Source organism: Vipera ursinii (genome assembly GCF_947247035.1).
Source record: "Vipera ursinii genome assembly, chromosome: 2".
NCBI lineage: Eukaryota > Metazoa > Chordata > Lepidosauria > Squamata > Viperidae > Vipera > Vipera ursinii.
The window spans coordinates 276,644,048-276,665,979 of record NC_139513.1 but is presented as its reverse complement, the minus strand read 5'-3'; the positions used below and the strand labels follow the sequence as shown (position 1 = coordinate 276,665,979).

General features: G+C 40.0%; 2 protein-coding genes across 2 annotated transcripts in view; both read left to right on the top strand.

Annotated features, from left to right (window-relative positions):
* Positions 1-14,686, top strand: part of LOC310634991 (sperm flagellar protein 2-like) — a gene marked incomplete at its 3' end in the record, with an annotated part of 89,169 nt that extends 74,483 nt beyond the window's left edge. The window contains exons 25-35 of the mRNA XM_083353528.1: positions 1,532-1,692; positions 2,370-2,547; positions 2,820-3,054; positions 5,787-5,906; positions 7,105-7,243; positions 8,179-8,408; positions 12,168-13,315; positions 13,414-13,631; positions 13,722-13,930; positions 14,066-14,189; positions 14,278-14,686. Of these exons, the coding sequence (XP_083209654.1) occupies positions 1,532-1,692; positions 2,370-2,547; positions 2,820-3,054; positions 5,787-5,906; positions 7,105-7,243; positions 8,179-8,408; positions 12,168-13,315; positions 13,414-13,631; positions 13,722-13,930; positions 14,066-14,189; positions 14,278-14,686 (3,171 nt within the window). The remainder of the gene's footprint in view (positions 1-1,531; positions 1,693-2,369; positions 2,548-2,819; positions 3,055-5,786; positions 5,907-7,104; positions 7,244-8,178; positions 8,409-12,167; positions 13,316-13,413; positions 13,632-13,721; positions 13,931-14,065; positions 14,190-14,277) is intronic.
* Positions 14,687-20,432: 5,746 nt separating this feature from the next.
* LOC310634990 (sperm flagellar protein 2-like) overlaps positions 20,433-21,932 on the top strand; it is a gene marked incomplete at its 5' end in the record, with an annotated part of 34,380 nt that continues 32,880 nt past the window's right edge. Inside the window, 2 exons of the mRNA XM_083353527.1 lie at positions 20,433-20,511; positions 21,678-21,784. Coding sequence (XP_083209653.1) covers positions 20,433-20,511; positions 21,678-21,784 — 186 coding nt within the window. The remainder of the gene's footprint in view (positions 20,512-21,677; positions 21,785-21,932) is intronic.

Genomic DNA, 21,932 nt, shown 5'->3' with positions numbered 1-21,932 from the left:
CTGCTCAACTGGATTTTTATATTTTATCTTTTTATCTTTCTTTCTGTCTCTGTTTCCCCGTTTTGAGATTGTGGTTCTGTGTCTTTTCCCATGAATACATGGCACTGTTTTTTTTACTTTTCAGTTATATATTTAGCGGCTTTTAGTCTAATAATAAATCAAAAGCATGACAGGTGCATAAAGTTTGGTCTCAGATGTACAGATTCTGTGAACCTGGCAAATTGTACTTGACGTTATTTTTCTTGTTGGATTTAAGTATCATTGTAGAATGAAACTAGAGTGTTAATTGAAGAATTATTGAATGAAATTTATCATTTAGGCCCAAACCAGATGGTTTTGGACAATTATTCATATTTTTGCTCTATTCTGTAGAATCTGTAGATAAACAAGACCATTATTACTTGTTCCGCATATCATGGTTTAGTGTTACATTCACTGTATTTTCACCAATGCTAATTGCAAATAATTAATAATCATAGCTGCTATATGTAGTATAACTTGTTAAAACATTTGTTAAAACTTGCGTGGTTGATGTTGAAATACATCATATTTTAAGGTAGAGAAATCATACATACAGATAATTAATGATGCATACAATCTTATGACTACTCTCTTAATTATGATTAGTAAAATATGTTCAGCTTGTGTCAGGTCTGTTGGCTTAGCTACAGTATCATAAATCTCCAAGATGAGTAACAATATTATTTAGTGGATACTTAATTAACATAGAGTTAAAACCCATAGTGTTACAATAACAGTAATACAGTTGGAAGGGACCTTTGAGGTCCTCTAGTCCAACCCGCTGCTCAGGCAGGAAACCCTGTACTATTTCAGACAAATGTCTGTCCAGTCTCTTCTTAAAAACTTTCAGTGTTGGAGCATTCACAGCTTCTGGAGGCAGGTTGTTCCACTGATTAATTGTTCTAGCTTTCAGGAAATTTCTCCTTAGTTCTAGGTTGTTCTCTCTTTGATTAGTTTCCATCCATTGCTTCTTGACCTGCCTTCGGGGGCTTTGGAGAATACCTTGACTCCCTCTTCTCATGATCAAGAATGGCAACCCCTGAGCTCATGATCAAGAATGGCAACCCCTGAAATATTGGAACACTGCTATCATGTCACCCTAGTCCTTCCCTTCATTAAACTAGACCTATCCAATTCCACCAACTGTTCTTTATATGTTTTAGTTTCCAGTCCCCTAATCATCTTTGTTGCTCTTCTCTGCACTCTTTCTAGAGTCTCAACTTCTTTTTTACATCATGGTGACCAAAACTGGATTCAGTATTCCAAGTGTGGCCTTACCAAGGCATTATAAAGTGTTTTAACACTATTATCATGTAGCTCAAACATAAAAAAAACTGGGCACTAGCTCCCTTGTTCCAAAATGTTGGAACCCAAATTGTAAAGATGAGAAGGGATTGTTTTAAGAATAGTTTTCTAACATCATTATAGACGTGTAGATGTTGTAAAATTGTCTTGCATTTTCAGAGGGATAAGAGGATTAATTGTTTTGCTTTCTTTGGACATCATAAAGAATGAAATGGACCGTTTCCAAGATACCAAAAAGCTTCTGCATGACTATTATAGAGCAATGGAAGGCAAAATTCCAACAGACACCAGCTCCGACTTTACCAGAATACCATTGAAAGATCTTATGGAAAGAAGAGCATCTGTGGAAGAGGGCAAGATGAAAATGTACGTTAAAAATGGCAGAACTGCACTAATTAATAGATATGTTTGTATTGGAGCACATGTAAATAGGAGAAAGAATACATGTATAAATATACTTCCATTATATATGAAACATCTGCTTTACAAAGGGGTGTATGTGTTTGATATAAAACACCTGTATGTGAGGCCCTGGAAAACCAGGGCCAGTCAAATAACACAGTAATAGCTAAATGAAAATGGCCACATGGAATATTCAACAATTGTTAGTAGGTTGTAATTTTCAGTGAGACAGGGAAAATGGTTAAATACATGATTGGAGATATATTAGTCATTATTAACTAATTAAAATAAAAGCAATACACCTAAGTAGGTATTAATCTGAATTAAAACAGTATGAAAATGAATTTTCAAAAACTTCCCCAAGCAAGATGATACAAGAAACAAGAAAATCCAAAATTTAATTTACATGCTAAATGTCCTATGGACAGTGGGAGAACTTGCAACCTGTGACTCACTCTTGGGCATCGCTGCAAGGGTAGCCAACCCAAAACGTCAGCCACAGGTTTGATGCTAGTGCCACATTTTCTATTAAAACCTTTGAAACTTTATAGAAATATACTTAATATACTAAAAAATACGGTTTCTGAGGAAGCAAGACTCAGCCTGTTACTTATCTCTTTTCTTTTTCTTTTTTCTCTAAGAATACCTATGATTGCTCACAGATCTCCTTCACCAGAAGTTAACAGAGAAAGGATCAAATTGATTCCAGTTAAGCTCAAGGACGATCTGTTTTCAGAAAGTGTAATATTTAATTTCAGCCCAGAAGAGAAATTGCTCACAGACACATGGCATCATATTGTAACAACTATATCTTCCATGGTAGGTAAAGACTTTATTTAAAGAGATGGCTCATGGATGTTTGAGGATAGAAGAGAGATACAAAATGTGTGCATGATGTTGGAACTCTGGAACCAGGTCCTCACTGCTTTTTTTTGGGGGGGGGGTTTCCTGTCATAACTTTGTATAGTTGCTAAGTGAGTGGTGGTTAAGCAAGGACTACCTATAGTCTTGCTCAAAAAACATCTTCACCACAGTTCTGCTTTAACGCTCCTAATATTTCTATTAATAAATGTTGGTATATAAAATTTCAGGTGAGTTCCGAAATACAATCCAAAGAAGCGGAAGAGGAGAAGGAACGACTTCAGGAGGAAATGAAGGAAAAAGAGCGCCTCAAATCTTCGCAAACAATTGCTGGCAAAGGTGGAAAGGAAGGGAAAGGGAAAGGAGGAAAAGGCGAAAAGGAAGCGAAGGGTGGGAAAGAAGCAAAAGATGGGAAAGATGTCAAAGACAAGGACAGCAAAGATGCTAAAAAAGGAAAAAAGAAAGGTAAACAGAGTTTAGTGGTATATCGTGGTCCTATACAGAGCAGGACCAGCAAACAGATACTAGAAGAGTAGGAAACAAGTCTCGTCTATACAATCATAAACTTTCTCTGCATCTTCCAGATGTAATGGAAATGAAACTGCAGAATCGTTAGGTTGTACTTCCAGGGCACATTCAGAAGTGCCAGGTTAAGGAGGAATGGTCCAGCTGAGGCAATACCAACAGATCCTTTTATGGCACATGGGAGGGAGTTTCCTCCTTTTGCCCCGAACTCAGAAAGTGTTGAGATTAGGGTTTTTTGTCCTGAAGCTTGCTAAGATCTAGTAGATCAGGGCTCTGCAACCTTGACAACTTTAAGACTTGAGGAATTCTGGGAGCTGAAGCCCACAAGTCTTAAAGTTGTCAAGGTTTGCAGACCCCTGCAGTAGATTACTAACTCTGGGGAGGAAGCATACACACGCTGAAAACATCTGGTTGCAAGTATATGCTCAGAAACTTTTCAGGGAAGAGGAGTGCTTTATTTGGGTTTATTGCTGCAGATTTAACTCACATAACAGACATCAGAGACGGAAGGAACTTTCAAGGCCTTCTAGGCCCACCCCCTGTACAAGCGGGAGACCATTTCAGACAATTTTTTTATTTTATTTTTTTATTTTAATTCCATTTATATCCCGCCCTTCTCCGAAGACTCAGGGCGGCTTACAAGCTTAGCAGTAGCCTTCATTCTATGTATATGCCTGCTTATTAGGGCTTTCACACACACGCCCCAAGCGGCATTATTACAAAGTCAGCTTATTGCCCCCAACAATCTGGGTCCTCATTTTACCTACCTCGGAAGGATGGAAGGCTGAGTCAACCTTGAGCCTGGTGGGATGCGAACCTGCACTAATTGCAGGCAGCTGGTGTTACTTAAGGAGGCATTAGCCCACTGCTCCACCAATGGCTGTCCAGTCTCTTCTTAGAGCCTTGGTGGAACAGTGGGCTAATGCCTCCTTAAGTAACACCAGCTGCCTGCAATTAGTGCAGGTTCGCATCCCACCAGGCTCAAGGTTGACTTAGCCTTCCATCCTTCCGAGATAGGTAAAATGAGGACCCAGATTGTTGGGGGCAATTAAGCTGACTTTGTAATAATGCCGCTTGGGGGGTGTATGAAAGCCCTAATAAGCAGGCATATACATAGAATGAAGGCTACTGCTAAACTTGTAAGCCGCCCTGAGTCTTCGGAGAACGGCGGGATATAAATGGAATTAAAATAAAATAAAATAAAATAAAAATAAAAATCCCCCAGTGATGGAGCACCTACACCGTTTGAAGGCAAGCTGTTCCACTGGCTGATTGTTCTCACTGTCAGGAAATTTCCCCAGGCAAACAACTCTTGATAAATGAATGAAGTTCAGACTTTTAAAACAGTCTGTGCATTATAAATACTTGAAAGAAACTCCTTTTTTTTTTAGAACTCTCAGAGGGTAACCAGCAAATTTGAGAAGGACTGCGCTCACTCCTGCTCTACTCAGATGGGGATGACCTTCACAGAGCTGCTGGTATTGAGCTGGCCTATGCACAAGTTTCAAAAGGCGGACTGGCCTTTTGAAACTTATGCACAGCCTGGCTAAATGCTATCCAAGATGACCTGGCCAGGTTCAGGGCCCTCTTGCCTAATCTCATTTCCCCCTACCAGTCTTGAGGCATCATTCACTCGCAATGCTCCTAATATTTTGTGCTTGAGCACAAGTGCAGTGCTTGCACTATCTAGAGATGGTCCAGAACCCAACATAATAAGTATTTTTATTTTTATTTTTTATTTTAATTCCATTTATACCCCGCCCTTCTCCGAAGACTCAGGGCGGCTTACAAGCTTAGCAGTAGCCTTCATTCTATGTATATGCCTGCTTATTAGGGCTTTCACACACACACCCCCAAGCAGCATTATTACAAAGTCAGCTTAATTGCCCCCAACAATCTGGGTCCTCATTTTACCTACCTCGGAAGGATGGAAGGCTGAGTCAACCTTGAGCCTGGTGGGACTCGAACCTGCACTAATGGCAGGCAGCTGGTGTTACTTAAGGAGGCATTAGCCCACTGCTCCACCAAGGCAGAAAAAGCCAGAAAATTGTAACTATACATAACTGAACAATAACTACAGAGTGTTCCCATTCTGCCTTGACAATCTATCTTATCTATGCACTCTTGAGCATGATCCAACCATTTTCAGGCAATCCTCGACTTAAAACAATTCATTTAGTGACCGTTCAGCTATAACGGTGCTGAAAAAAGTGACTTACGACCATTTTTTTATATTTACAACATTATAGCATCTCCATGGTAATACGATCAAAAGTCAGACAATTGGCAACCGACTCATATTTATGATGGGTGCAGGGTCCTGTGGTCACGTGATCCCCTTTTGCAACCTTCTGACACGCTAAGACAACGGGGAAGCCAGTTTCACCTAACAACCCTGTTACTAATTTAACAACTGCAGTGATTCACGTAACAACTGTGGCGAGAAAGGTTGTAAAATGGGCCAAAATTCACGTGACAGCTCTCGCTTAGCAACATAAATTTTGGGCTCAATTGTAGTCGTAAGTCGAGGACTACCTGCATTCATTGGGGGAACAAAGCATCACAAACTTTGAGAAATCATGGATTACTTTATTAGCTGTGTTAATACAAAGATAATAGCTATTTAAACATTTTTACCTTCAGATTCTTCACAATATTACTTTTTCCTCCAGGTACACATAGTATGTCCACCACTGATGTAATAGCAATTCCTTTATCTCCAGAAGAATTAAAGAAGCAAGATTTGAAGCTTAAAATGAAACAGGAATATTTTGCTGCACTGGAGCATGAAGGTATAATTTCTGCTAACAGAATAGTTAAATATCTATCTGTTTGGGGCTGAGAAAATGAAATAAAACCCCAACATTTGTTTTGGAAGTCCCAAAAACGTTGTTTGAAAGGCAACTGGACTTTCTTGCTGTTGTTTTCTCTTGAAAACGTTTCACTTCTCATCTAAGAAGCTTCTTGAGTTTAGTTGTTGAGTCCAGTTGCCTTTTGAACATTCGCACCTTTGCGACAACTATGATCGGGATGATTGAGAATCTCCATAGACATTTGTTTTGGATGTTAACTATATTTGCTTGATCTTTTTTAGGTTCAGGTGTTGATTAATGTGATTTGGCTTATCCATAGTTTGTTGAATAACCACAATTACTCATGTATTAGGCTTACCATATATGTGAATCTTACTGTTGTTTATTACTTTAATTCTCTAAGAACAGAAATAAAATGAGTCCAGGTTGTTTTGTGTTAGACTGAACTCTGCACCAAAAACACTGAGGACCATTATACTGCAGCCAAAAGACTGGAGTGGCAGAGAAAATTCATCTGTGATATAAACTATGATTAGCTCAAAACATAAAATGTATCTGTGGTATACTCATAAACCGTAATTAGTTCAAAATATAAGTTCATGTTTAAATGCATCACCAAGACATATTTGAGTATTTGCATCATTACAAGATCCTTTTTTGCAGCAATCCAACTGTGCAGATAAAGGTAGTCCTTGATTTACAACCACAATTGTGCCCAATATTTCTGTTGCTAAGCAAAACATTTGTTAAGTGACTTTTGCCCCATTTTATGACTTTTCTTGCCACTCTTGTTAAGTTAATCATAGCAATTGTTAAGTTAGTAACACGATTGTGAAGTGAATCTGGCTTCTCCATTGACTTTGCATGTCAGTAGGTTCCAAAAGGTGATCACATAACCCCGGGACACTGCAACCATCATAAATATGAAACAGTTGCCCAGTATCTGAGTTTTGATCACATGACCATGGAATGCTGCAGTGGTTGTAAGAGTGAAAAACGGTCACATAAGTCACTTTTTTCAGCCTTGTTGTAACTTTGAAGGTCACTAAATGAACTGTTGTAAGTTGAGGACTACCTGTACACAGAATTAATTGCTCTGTTTCCTACATAATACTTAATCTAATGAATATTGGAATGTGGTTGGATTTGTAATAACTACAAGCCATTTTTAAAATAGCGGAGGCTGCAAAATCTCGTCTTGAGCTGTTAAAAGTTAAAGGATTAGCCTTCCTGGAGGATCTACAATCAAAGGCAGAAGAAACATACAGAAATATGGAAAAATGGCTTGGAGAGAGATTTCTGGCTGAAATGGCTAGGTAATAAACTGTTTAATAAAGTAATGTTACAATAGAGGAAATCAGGAAAAAACCATTAAGCTTAAGGAAAAGACTGAATAAATAAGATGCAGAAATTCTGCAATATCTATAAAGACAATACAGTTATGTTTCTATAATTCTGATAAAAACAAATTGTAAATAATAGTTTATGCTTGGGTGTGTATATGTAGTTAAATACTGAGCTTCTGATTGTATGAATTATAGTTTTAAAGTAGCATTTATTGTGAGAAATGAAAGATAGGGTTTTCTTTCTTTCTGAATAGCTAACTATTTTTTTTTGAATGAGCCCATGCAATTGTTTACCACTCTTACTTTGATTCACTAAGGCTTCCATAAATGGAAGGAAATATCACTTTTTATTTATTCTTTCTGTGTGAAATCCCAAGCAAAATGAAGACAAGCTTTTGGTCTGTCTGCTCTTCTTACATTTTGGCATATCTGAAACTGCTTTGTTTGTGCTAATCCATAAACTGAAATGCAATCTGGAGAGAGTTATTAAAGTGGGCAATCCCAAACTTTTTGTATCCATATTGTACCTGGAAATGAGAAGTTATCGTGATTTTGTGTAATTCCCATTGGAATTTTCTCCATAAAATGAATACTTCAGTACAGAAGTTTTTCAACCATAATAAAAAATTCAGTCCAATTTCATAGGAAGTCAAATGACATAATGAAAATTTGGAGATTCAATCCAGCAAGAGACTTGCTATACTTTTCCAATACAGGCATTTCAATAGCTGTTGGTTTCACATGTTCAAGAGAGAATATTAGAGATTTTAATAGCATGCCTGGAGTTGAAAAATCCTACTGGTTGTTTTAGGGACAAAGCCAGTAGAAACATATTAATTGACAATAAAACTATTAATTTTAAGTTTTGCTACATTTTTCATTTTCAAGCATATGTATCGTTACAGTGTGGATAAATTAATTGGGGTTGCCCGCAATCGTATTGAAACTTCCTCCAGAATTCAGTTTGAGTTAGTCCTGGAAGGAATAGATTTCTACGTTAATGGTGATATAAAAATATTTGAAGATCCTCCTCTTCCACCTCGTCCCCCATCTGTGGAGACTGCTAAAAACAGTACGCTCACTATTTCACAGCTTAGTACTCTTCATAAGCAGTTTCTACAGGTGGCACCTAAAGGTAAGAAAATACTTTTTATATAGATTTATAAAAGCATATTAATGACTATTCAAGATTTATAATATTGAAATAGTATATTTGTGTCCATAGTATATAAAAGTGTTTCTACAAAGGTTAAGAACAGGACAAAATGCTGATTAGTTGTTTAAAATAAAACCTTTAGATCTTTTTATACATTAATAGTGCAAGGTTGACTCAGCCTTCCATCCTTCCGAGGTAGGTAAAATGAGGACCCAGATTGTTGGGGGCAATTAAGCTGACTTTGTAATAATGCCGCTTGGGGGTGGGTGTGAAAGCCCTAATAAGCAGGCATATACATAGAATGAAGGCTACTGCTAAGCTTGTAAGCCGCCCTGAGTCTTCGGAGAAGGGCGGGATATAAATGGAATTTAAAAAAAAAGCCTACTTTTCTTCACTGCAGTTTCCTGATATTGTTCCTCAACACATTTTTAACGTATAAAAGGTAAAGGTAAAGGTTCCCCCGCACATGCGTGCTAGTCATTTCCAACTCTAGGGGCCGGTGCTCATCTCTGTTTCAAAGCCGAAGAGCCAGCGCTTGTCCGAGGACGTCTCCGTGGTCATGTGGCCAGCATGACTAGACGCCAAAGGCACACGGAATGCTGTTACCTTCCCACTGTAGGGGTCCCTATTTTTCTACTTGCATTTTTACGTGCTTTCGAACTGCTAGGTTGGCAGAAGCTGGGATGAGTAACAGGCGCTCACTCTGTTACGCGGCACTCAGGATTTGACCCGCCAAACTGCCGACCTTCTGATCACCAAGCTCAGCGTCCTAACCCACTGAGCCACTGCGTCCCTCTTTTAACATATAGGTCCCTCAATAAAAGTTCTTTTGACTTAGACTCTTAGAGGTTCTTTTTATATTCATATTTCAGATGGACCCATTCTATTTCATGTACACCCACATGGTGTGTCTTTGCATTTTTTTAACTAACAATAGTTAGACATTAGATAACTCTATTCAATGATCTTTCGTGTCTCTGTTTAGGCTGTCTTCCAATGTACTGCCTTCCACTTTCCTAATACTTCTATACTGTCTTAATATTTAGCCATATCATATAATATCATATCGCTCTAACAATCCATACATTTTCTTCAAAATAAAGGACCTATTTAATTCAAGATTCTAAAAAGATTTCAAAGAATTGCTTATAAATGTTATAATATATTTGCTAAATTTTTGTAAATAGGCATTTTTCTAAAAATAATACAAATACATAAATATATACTAAATAACAAAAAGGAAAGATTTTCATGAACTCCACATGACCATAGTTAATTTATAATATCCATTCGTACAATAGGTGGATAGTTGTATAGGTGGTCCTTGTTTATCGATTATCTCATTTAGCAACCATTTGATGTTACAATAGTGTTAAGAAAAATAGTTTTGTGGCCAATCCTCACAGTTATGATTGTCGCCCTCACATTTATGACCATATCCCACGGTCATGTGATTGCACTTTGCAACTAGGTGCATTTACAGCTATCACAGCATCCTGCAATCACATGATCACTACTTGTATGCTTCCCATCTGGCTTAGAGTTATTGCAGAGTAAATTGAGAACATAGAAATAAAATAGGAAGTTGTGGTCACATGATGTTTTGCTTAACAGCCACAGTGATTTGCATAACAACTAAATAGAAGTGATAACACTAGCCCAAAACAAGGATGTGGTTTTCCATTTAGTGACCACGGCACTTTGAGACAGAGTTGCCAGTCCCAATTGTTCCTAAGCGAGGACTACCTATAACCCTGATTATTCCTCCTTATAAAAGTACTTTTTTCTAGGGATAGAGATGAAATTTATTAGTGTGGTGTTTTTTATGTTGTTATTTTAGATAAGCATACCTGGTTGAAATTCCTAAACAAATACATGAACACGAGTAGAGTAGTACGATTTTCTGAACTTTTCTGAATAGTATGAAACAGGTTACAATGCCTGCCCTGCAAACAAATAAAAAATGTATTATTAGGAAACAGTACATAGAAAATGGCTGCATTTTCACATGGACTTTTAAGGAATCAATATGAAAATAAGAAAGGACAAAATTACAGTTACAAAAATAACATAATGAGTTAAATGAAACCTGACACATTCATCTCTTGTGACGAAAACTATTATATGTTGCTAGATATTGTTTGGATAACAGGTCCAGGGAGGGAGCAGAATGATGAAAGCAGCTTTCTACCTTACGATAGAACCCCACCCCATTTTTACATGCTTGCATTTCAAAACAATGCTGCTTTTTTCATTTGGATGAAAGGATGAAGTTTCTGCAGATAACCTGTGTTTAGATTCAACTGGCAGAACATAATTTTCTTCTGTGATAGCTTCATCAGAAACAGGTTGTTCCCCTATAATATCTGAATTAAAAGCAAGGTTTCTATTAATAGCAATAGCACTTAGACTTATATACCGCTTCATAGTGCTTTACAGCCCTCTCTAAGTGGTTTAGAGAGTCAGCATATTGACCACAACAATCTGGGCCCTCTTTTTACTAACCTCGGAAGGATGGAAGTCTAAGACAACCTTGAGTCAGTCAGACTTGAACTGCTGAACTACTGGCAGCTGGCAGTCAACAGAAGTAGTTTGCAGTAGTGCATTCTACCACTATACCACCACGGCTATTAACATTTCTTACTTTAAAAAGTATTCTATATATTTGCTACAGGGACGTGGTGGCTCAGTGGGTTAGGACGCTGAGCTTGTTGATCAGAAGGTCGGCAGTTTGGTGGGTCAAATCCCGAGTGCCGTGTAACAGAGTGAGTGCCTGTTACTCGTCCCAGCTTCTGTCAACCTAGCAGTTCGAAAGCACGTAAAAATGCAAGTAGAAAAATAGGGACCACTACAGTGGGAAGGTAACAGCGTTCCGTGCACCTTTGGTATCCAGTCATGCCGGCCACATGACCACGGAGACGTCTTTGGACAAGCGCTGGCTCTTCAGTTTTGAAACGGAGATGAGCACCGCCCCCTAGAGTCAGAAACGACTAGCACGCATTACCTTTACCTTTACCTTTTTAGATATTTTCTGGCAATGTGTTTCAGAAGTATATAGGTCTTTGCTGTATATATTTCTTCCCTGTTAGCAGAAACATAACAGGCTGTTCGTATAACTATTATGGACCTCATAACATTATACCTTATTCAGTATAGTCTATTTAAAAATCCTGGCACAGTAAGTGTGGATTCAACTAAGCATTATTATGAGTTGATTCCTAACTGTAGGAAACATTCTTAAGATTTAATGGAAGGTTCAGACAACACAATCTGGTATGTTTGTTTGGATTTGGCCCCAGCAGCCTCTTCTTAAAATGAAAGAAAGAAATAATTTTGAGCTCTTATGATTGTAAATAAGGAATAAAAGCAAGTCAGCCAAAGCTGCTGAAATCTAAACAGTCAGCAATGTTGCTGAATATAGTTTCAGGTTTTATTAACTTCTAAAAAGATTAAAGATAAATGTTTTATATTTTTTATCATTTTTGTGGAAAGATTCAGTTTCACATATATAATCTAGTTAATACAGAATTCAGCATATATCTTTGCACTAAATTTGTGTTATGAAAGAAAAAAAATGAAATTTTCAGATACCTCACATTTACTGTTTTGTAACAAATACAGTAGTTGAACGTCTATAGTTTGGAGTAATTAATAATTGTAGCTCAAAATAATAATTATATTGAAATTGTGTTAAAACATTATAATGTTGTTGTAATAAACATTATGAAATATTTATAGCCATAGCAGCAATGAAGCAATTTAAAAGCAAGAATGTAACTCCAGGCAAACAAAAGTATTCAAAGAAGAGTCACCAGTTTCCACACATCTGGCTGTTGAAGTACACATGGTTAAAGTATGACAGTAACAAGGGCATTATGTACTGTGCTCTCTGTAGGAAACATAATGTAGACTTAGGGGAGAAGACACACAATTTTTGCTCTGGGACTGATGACTTTATTCTTGAATTAGTTGATGACCACCATAACAGTGAAGCTCATGCATGGGCTTCCTGTATGGAAGCAGCTAGTAGTTCTACTCCAGACACAGATACCACTCAGCAGATGTTAAAGAACATGAGTAAAACAACCTTGGGAAAAATTGAAAACCTCTTTAGAACGTGCCATGCCATTGCCAAAACTGGGCGCCCCTTCACAGACCTGGACTGGATAAGTAAACTGGATGATATGAAGGGGGTGGACATTGGTTCAATATTTAGAAATGACAAAGCAGCAAGAATCTTTATTCATTTTATTGCTGAAGTGGAAAGAAGAGCCTTGAAACAGAAATTAGAAAAATGCAAGTTCTTCTCTCTCATTAGTGATGGCATTACTGACAGTGGAACAACAGAAGCAGCCCTTGTATATATACAGTTTGCACATCAAGGAAAAATCCATTGCCAGATTGTTGGAATTCAATCCATAGACATGTATGATGCTTTGACAGTGAAAAATGCCATTTTGAAAACCTTACAAACAAATCTGAAGGTCAATTTGCCAACCCATGACTGGGCAAGAAAACTGGTTGGCTTTGGCAGTGATGGTAGAGATATTATGGTAGGAGAAAACGGAGTAGCTAAACTATTGAAGGATATACAACCATGTATTCAGAGCATTCACTGTCTTGTACACCGTCTTGAAATGGCCTACAAGGTGGTACTGAAGAACAATCCACTATTCAATATACTTATGGATTTATTAAAAAACTTGTACTATTTTTATCATGACTCTCCAATGAATAAGAACAACCTTAAGCTAATTTGTGAAGCTCGTAAAGTGACACCAATGGTTCCTTCTCAAATTGGTGGCTCTCAATGGTTTCTTCGCTTACAGACAGCTCTTCAGATCCTTCTGAAAGGTTACCTAGCAATTGTCCTACACCTGAATAAGGTAAATGCTTTTTGAAACTATAGGATTTGAGTAATAATTGAAAAACTAGAAGTTTTTTATAAGTGTTTTAACACATTGTTTTTCATGTTGATTTCCAGACGGGAGAAGAATCAGCCTCCTCAAATCAACAGAAAGCCAAAGATCTCTTGAAGTTGCTTCTAAAAACAGACATAGTTAAATTTTCTCACTTTTTATTAGATGTCATTAATGTCCTTAACATTCTGTCTCGTGTTGCCCACAATCCAAACACTTCCATTGCAGATGTATTTGCTACGATTCAGTCAACATTGGAGATACTCCAAATGTATCAAAAAAGGTTAGATATTAACAATTATTGCATATGTTTGAGTGTGTCTGAATTGAAATGAGAGAGTTTATTGCTTAAGTATCATGTTTCTCCCCTCAGATCAGGGCCGCGAGAACGTCTGGTAGAGACAATCACTTATTTTCATGGTTACCCGCTTGTGGGAGATGGAAATATTTCAGCAACTCGATTAGAATTAATAAACAGTCTCTTGAACCAGCTGCAAGACTGTTTTTGTGATGCTAGTGAAGATATTTTGATCGCAAGCGCCATTGGAAGCTTTAAGCTATGGCCAGACAAATTCAAACAAGGTACAGAAAGCACCCTGCAGTGGCTAATAAATTATTCCTTTCTGAAAGATTTGGAGTGCTTCAATTAATATGAATGTTCTTATAGAATTTGCTGAGACGAAAGTATCTCTTCAATTAATATGAATGTTCTTATAGAATTTGGTGAGACGGAAGTATCTCTGTTGATTCAACATTATGAGCCAGTCCTAGAATGGGCCAAAGTGAAAGTGGATGAAATTGAAACTGAATGGAATATGCTAAAAGCAGAGCTATATAATAGGTAATAAGCATGCTGTCTTAAATCCAAGTTTGTTTTACTGCTACATTAGGAAAAGGAACATGTTAGTAATATATATGATCTTTTCTAGATCTGAAAACATCCGGAGCTTAACATGGGATTTGGTAAACAAAGATTTTTTTCATAAATATCCGAATGTCTTGGCCCTTATCGATCTTCTCTTGACATTGCCGGCAAGTTCCAGCGAAGCAGCACGAGGCTTTGGTCAAATGAAGCTGACAATGATGAGGCTACATTCAAAACTCATGTTTGAAAGCATGACAGATCTCATGGTCATTCAGCTGAATTCTCCCGAGATCAAAAACTTTGATCCCCAGGAAGCTGTTCGGTTGTGGAATGTTTCTTGGCAAAAGAACAGAAAACTACAAGCTAATCAGTGGGATCCTAGTGGGATCCCAGTTCAAGTATCTCCCCATGAGAAATCAGATTCTTCATCTGATCCTGAATGGGAAAGAGAAAGTTCATTTGGAAGCGACTAGACATGCAACATTATTTCTGCCTCAATTTTTTGTAGAAGCATTGTTTCAACAAATAACTAGTAATTATCACCTTCCCCCTCCAAAAAAAAATCTGCACTCCAATTAAAAGCAAAGTGTATACTTGTATAACTACAGAAGCTTTAGTGGCACATGATCCCTTCTTCCCTTTTGCTGGCCATAGTGTAGGGTTTAATGTATTTTTAAATTTTTGCATCTCAGACACAAAATATGTTTGTTGAATGCTTTAGTACCAGCTTTGGTACTAAGCCACAACACTTTCTAAACCAACTATAAAGATATTTCTGTAATACCTTTATTCTACTGACTACCAACACTTCTTGACCATTTAGTGTAAGATCTTTCAGCACTTGAGTATAATTTGTTTTATGAAGTTAAACAAGGATGTAGAATTTTGAGAAATGAAATAAACATGACAGTGGAAGATTTTAACAAATGTCTTTAGAAAAGTTGAATAGTTTTCATATCGAAAAGCTAGAGATGGCCAAAGTCTTTCTGTAGAGCAGGGCTAAGAATATGTATTCCTCCAGCTGCGGTAAATTTATCAAGCCAGATAAAAATGATAGGAGCTAAAATCCAATATCTCTAGAAATATTATTTTCAAATATGGCATTGCAAAATACAAAAATGCACTGCAGGAATTTCCAAACATTTTGTCTCTAACAAGATACTGAAGAATGGGAAGAAATTCTTTGAAATACCTGTCATTCTGCATCCCAGCTATATACCCTTGTTCTGCTGAAATGGAGAAATAATTATTACTAAGTTTAAGTTTAAGTTTAAGTTTTATTTAATTTGTATACCGCCCTTCTCCTTGGTAGGGACTCAGGGCGGTTCACAGGGCATATATAAAAAAGACAATACAAAAATTAAAAAAAAAGATTAAACCCATGCCCAGTTAAAAACAGTAATACAAATCTAAAACGACAAATTAAAACCCATAATCCCCCGTCAGGCCAGACCAGCCATTTCAAATAGGTGGGTCTTCAGGCCACGACGGAAAGTTCGGAGGTCTGATGCCGTCCGGAGCTCCACCGGCAGTTGGTTCCATAATACCGGAGCGCCCACAGAGAAGGCCCTCCCCCTGGGGGCCACCAGTCGGCATTCCTTGACTGGCGGCACCCTGAGGAGGCCCTCTCTGTGGGAACGCACAGGGCAGAGGGGAGTTGATGCCGGCAGCAGGTGGTCCCTGAGGTATCCCGGACCCATGCCATGTAGGGACTTAAAGATCGTAACCAAAACCTTGAACCTCACCCGAAAGACAACTGGTAACCAATGCAGCTCGCGGAGCAAAGGTGTAACATGGGAGTACCGGGAAACTCCCAAGACAACTCTCGCGGCCGCATTCTGTACCAGTTGGAGCCTCCGAGTGGTCTTCAAGGGAAGCCCCATGTAGAGAGCATTACAGTAGTCAAGGCGAGAGGTCACGAGCGCATGAGTGACCGTACACAGGGCATCCCGGTTCAGATAGGGCCGCAACTGGCACACCAGGCGAACCTGGGCGAAAGCCCCCCTAGTCACAGCCACTATATGATCTTCCAGGGTAAGCCGTGAATCTAGGAGGACTCCCAAGTTGCGAGCCCTATCCACGGGGGGTAAGAGCTCACCCCCCATAGAAAGAGATGGAACATTTTGAATGTCCCGGGATGCCGGAATGTACAGCCACTCAGTCTTGTCAGGGTTGAGTTGAAGTCTGTTCCTCCCCATCCAGACCCGAACCGCCTCCAGGCAACGGGACATCACAGCGAGGGCATCACTGGGGTCGTTTGGGGTCGAAAAGAAAAGTTGGGTATCATCAGCATATTGATGATACCCAACTCCAAAACCACGAATGATCTCACCCAGCGGTTTCATGTAGATGTTGAACAGGAGAGGCGAGAGAACCGACCCCTGAGGAACTCCACAAACGAGAGACCTAGGGGCCGATCTCTGCCCCCCTGCCAACACCGACTGCGAGCGTCCCAGGAGATAGGAGGAGAACCACTGAAGAACTGTGCCTCCCACTCCCAATCCCCTGAGACGCCGCAGCAGGATACCATGGTCGATGGTATCGAAAGCCGCCGAGAGGTCTAATAGGACTAGGACAGAGGAATATCCCCTATCCCGAGCCCTCCAGAGATCATTCACCAGAGCGACCAATGCCGTCTCCGTGCTGTACCCGGGCCTGAAACCCGATTGGTAGGGGTCCAGATAATCCACTTCATCCAGGACCAGAGGGAGCTGATGCGCCACCACACTCTCGACAACCTTCGCAAGAAAGCGAAGGTTGGAGACTGGACGAAAGTTGTTCAAAACAGCTGGGTCCAAGGCAGGCTTCTTGAGGAGAGGTCTCACCACCGCCTCCTTCAAGACGGTGGGGAAATAACCCTCACTCAAAGAAGCAGATATAACCGCCTGGAGCCAGCCTCGTGTCCTCTCCCTAGCTGCATAAACCAGCCAGGAAGGGCACGGGTCCAACAAACATGTGGAGGAGCTCAGCCTCCCCATAATCCTGTCCACTTCATCAGGGGTCACAGAATCAAACTCTTCCCAGGTAACATTGACAAGACCGCCCGTGTCCTGATCGCCTGACTCTGCCCACCTGGAGTCCAAACCGGTCCGAATCCGAGCGATTTTATCCGACAGATGTTGACTAAATTCCTCGGCACGACCCTGCAAGGGATCCTTCCTCACCTCCTGATTAAGAAGTGAGCGAGTCACCCTAAACAAGGCGGCCGGGCGATTATCTGCGGACGCGATGAGGGTGGAGAAGTAATTGCACCTCGCCACCCTCATCGCTGCGAGATAAGACCTAATATAGGTTCTTAACCGCAACCGGTCGGGTTCGGATCGGCTAGACCTCCAGCAGCTCTCTAGGCCCCGTTTCCGACGCTTCATCTCCCGGAGCTCTGCGGAAAACCATGGAGCTCGCTGGGATCTGCGCCGGGTCAGGGGCCGCAAGGGTACAACCCGGTCAAGTGCCTCAGTGGCTGCCCTTTCCCAGGCTTCCACTAAGGCATCCGCCGAGCTGTGAGCAGTGGAGGCAGGTGGGGACCCCAGCGCCGCTTGGAATCTATCAGGATCCATTAAGCGTCTGGGGTGGTACCATCTAATTGGCTCTGTGCCCCCACGGCGGGGGGTGGCAAAACGGAAGACCAGCCGCAGGAGATGATGATCGGTCCATGACAGGGGCATAATAAATGGAGAGCCCCCACCTAGATCATCCAACCACCGTCTAGATAAAAAAATCAGGTCAAGGGTGTGGCCTCCCTCATGAGTTGGCTCTGAAATTACTTGCGTCAGGTCCATGGCCGCCATGGAAGCCATGAACTCCCGAGCTAGCTCAGATGAACCTCCCAGGTATGGTAGATTGAAGTCTCCCTAAACTATAAGTTTGGGAAACTCAACCACCAAGCCCGAGAGGATATCGAGCAGCTCGGGCAGGGCTGCCGCTGTGCGACTAGGCGAAATGTACACCAGCAGCAAGCCCAACTGCGTCCCAGGACCAAATCTCATAAAGAGAGACTCACACCCGACTATCTGAGAAACGGTGGTCTCCCGCGGGCATAAGGTCTCCCTAATGGTAACCGCCACTCCCCCACCCCTACCTTGAGCTCGTGGCCGGTGTAGTACCCGGAAGCCTGGTGGGCAGAGGTCAACCAAAGGGACCCCACCCTCTGGGCCCAACCAAGTCTCCGTGATGCAAGCCAGGTCCGCATGCTCACCCTCAACTAAATCCCTAACGAGGGGAGCTTTATTAACCACGGACCTGGCATTCAGGTACACCAGCCGGAGCTCAGGAGGCTGCACATCCTCGCTCCCGGGATCTCGGGGAAGAAGCAGAGGGTCGGAGCGCCTCACCGCTTGCAAATACTATTCTTCTGGAAATTAAATGTCTTGCAAATATAACTTCCACCCAGAGGATATTAATGTCCTTTACCCTTTGCATCATACGTTGATAACTTGATCTCCCAAAATGAAAGAATTGTTTTTTCTTAGGCAGTTGGTTCATTTATTTGAACGTTCTACACTGATTTGAACTATTTGAATGGGTATGGATGCTGATGGGAGCAGCTTTTTATAAAAGGAAGATGCAACATTTTAACTGCAAATGGTACTCAAAACTTTTTTTAAAATCATCGTAAAATAATAAAGGGAAAAGAAGAAATGTAATACAGCGGATAATTTAAAAAGCTCAAAAAGTCCATTACAGAAGGAATTATGTTTGTAATGAAAACTTGAGGAAACTATATATATATCTCTCTCTCTCTCCCATACAAACCTTGGATTTGTCCTGTACTCCCTGGATAAAAGCTTAAATCCACCTGACTTCAGAAGGTACCACAGTATTTGCATAACTTCAACTTTCTTAATGCTTTCAAACTTTGCAGTTGCAACTGTAGAAATAGAAAACCTTGCAACCAGCAGGTGCATGCATAGTTAACTAACTGGCTCATGGAAAGAGAGCTTGGTAGAAATTAGGCATGGCACAAAAGTTTGTTGCGCTTAAAATAGTATCTGCAGAAGGATTTCTCCTTTCCCTGGTTGGGATAAGAATCAGAGTCATTTGCAAGTGAGAAGGCAAATGTAAAGTATGCAAATGTAAAGTAAAGGCAAAAGTAAAATGAATATAAATTTGCATCACAAATTTGCATGGATCTCCTTGAATCTCTGCTTCTTGTGCTCTTTCACCAAGGGATTCTCTTTGGAAAACAAATTTGATTCAGATACATATTTTGCTTTAGTATCTATACATTCTCTAATCAAAGGTTTCTGACAAACCTCAGTCTTTGTGAAGAGTCTGTGTACATTCTGGAAACAATACCATGCATACTTTTGATTGGATCCCCTAAATTCTGTTTTCTGTACCACGCTTTTCCTTCAAGAGCTCTTGACAGCATACGTGGTTTCTCTCTTTCCTGGTACCTCATTTTATCCTCATAAGAGACCTGAGAATTAGATTAGTTGCAAGAACTACTGGTAACAGTTTCATCTCAATTTTGTGTGCTTGTACCTATATATCACTATTTCTTTGCTGATGTCCTACATTGTTCCGTACCACCTGTCGTTCTCTTCCCAGTCAAATTGACTTATCAATGGAGACTTGGGGAGTAATCTTGTTCTCCCTCCACTGCTCAGATCTAGTGAAAACTGCCACTGCTTTCTGTCATTAGGACTTTTGCTGTTGATAGAGGGTGTATCAAGACAGAGTGGCATCCATTCAGTCCACAGTCCACTTGTTCTCAGGATGCTCTCAAATGCTCTAAAATAATGGCAGAATTGATGTTAGTACAGAGCCTGTCTTAAATACCATTTGTTAATCACCATTGTAACTTTGAATGGTTGTTGAACAAATGGCTCTAACCCAGAGATAGGCAACCTTGGCTCTTTTATGACTCGTGGACTTCAACTCCCAGAATTCCTGAGCCAGCTGGCTCAGGAATTCTGGGAGTTGAAGTCCACAAGTCATGAAAGAGCCAAGGTTGCCTACCCCTGCTCTAACCCAAAGATGACCTGTGTGAAGACAAAACTTAAAATGTATTTATTTGTCAGATTTCTAGGCCATATAACCCCAGAATGACTCTGGGTAGCTTCATAAATGTAAAAAGATCCTGCCAAAAACATTCTATCTCAAAGGCTGGGGGAGGTGAGAGGCTCACTTGAAGGCAGGGAAACTGGTGATCTTTAGGAGAGGCAGTGACAGAGAAGGCCTGCTTCCTGGCTCACACTGGGGGGTATTGATGATTGAATGGAGCCCAAAGCAAGCCATGCAAGGCAGACACTACAGAAGACAAGGCGATCTCTCAATTATCCAGTCCCTATGCAATGTAGGACTTTATAGATGATAACCAGCACCTTGAATTGCACAGACCAATTGATAACCAGTGCTGCTCATGTAGCGGGGGTGTTATTTGCATGTAGCAAGACTTCAATAGAAGAGAATATGTTTAGCTCAGAATTGGAATCCTTGCTGCTTTCTGAGCTTGGTGCTTACTTACAGACATTTCACTACTCAACTAGGTACTAAATCAGTGCTGGTGATGGCAATGCAAACCCCACAATTAGCATTGATTATGTTACCTAGCCAGGTAATAAAATGTCTACAAGCTAACAACTAAGGTCAGAGAGCAGCAAGTGCTCCATAGCGAGGCTTGTCCATCATTGATTATTTGGCTCCATTATGGATCAATTGTAGCTTCCAAATTACCTTGATGGACAGCCCTGGGACAAAACTTTGACAGTAGCACTTGGTCAGCCAGTGAACAAGTTGTACGACTAAGCATTATTAGTGTATCAATGACATCTGATCCCAAACTGATGGAGTACTTTTCCCAGTAGATGTACATAAATGTTAACAGGAAGGATGAGGCCACTAAACCCCACAAACCAGATGCTATTGGCTGGATATTTCCTTTCCTATCATTATCAACTGGAACCGCCATAGGGGAAAAAAAAAAAGAATTACTGTAACATTGTGCTCTTCACTCAGTCCCTGCAGTCAATCCATTAGGTTGCTACAGTTAATGGTATCAAAATAGGTCCATTTCATCCAGAGTCCTTTGTAGTTGCAACCTAGACAGCGTCTTAATAGTTTTCTCCAAAAAGGAAATTGTGGAAACTAAAAAACTAAAAATATGCAAGAGTTTTCTTTTTTCAACTCCAATTTGGAAACAGTTATGTTCCAGTTGTAATCACGTTTATTAGGGGAACAGACTTCAAGAGCAGGATACTTCCTTTGTTTCCTCTTGGATCATAGCTGATTGATAGCAACTCACAGCTTGGTTTACATAGTTTAAAGAAATCGAAATGTACAACATTGTACAATTACATATAAAGTAAATTATAGTCTCTGTATATGCCATATAATTAGGAAAGAAAGAAAGGAAAATATGCAATGTACCTACAGTATTAGGCAGTGAAATGCAATTGATTTTTAACTTTTTTATGTTAATTCCACTTTGACCCAATTCCTCTTTTTTTCTTATTTGCCTAGGTTTAATACCAAGTAAAACATTCATAGATATTTTGTCTGATTTGATCACTTTGAATCTTGGGTCCAATATGCTTCCTGATGCCTGGCTGCATCTCTCCATGTATGATGTAAGTATCCATCAGGGCACTTATGAGGGAAAAGTCTAAAAAGTCAAGATAATTATACAGTTATGACTGCCATTTTGACCATTCATATGGAGACCCCTAGTGTATGTGATGTTGCTTTAGTTTTTACTTGAATGTGTTGCTATGTGGT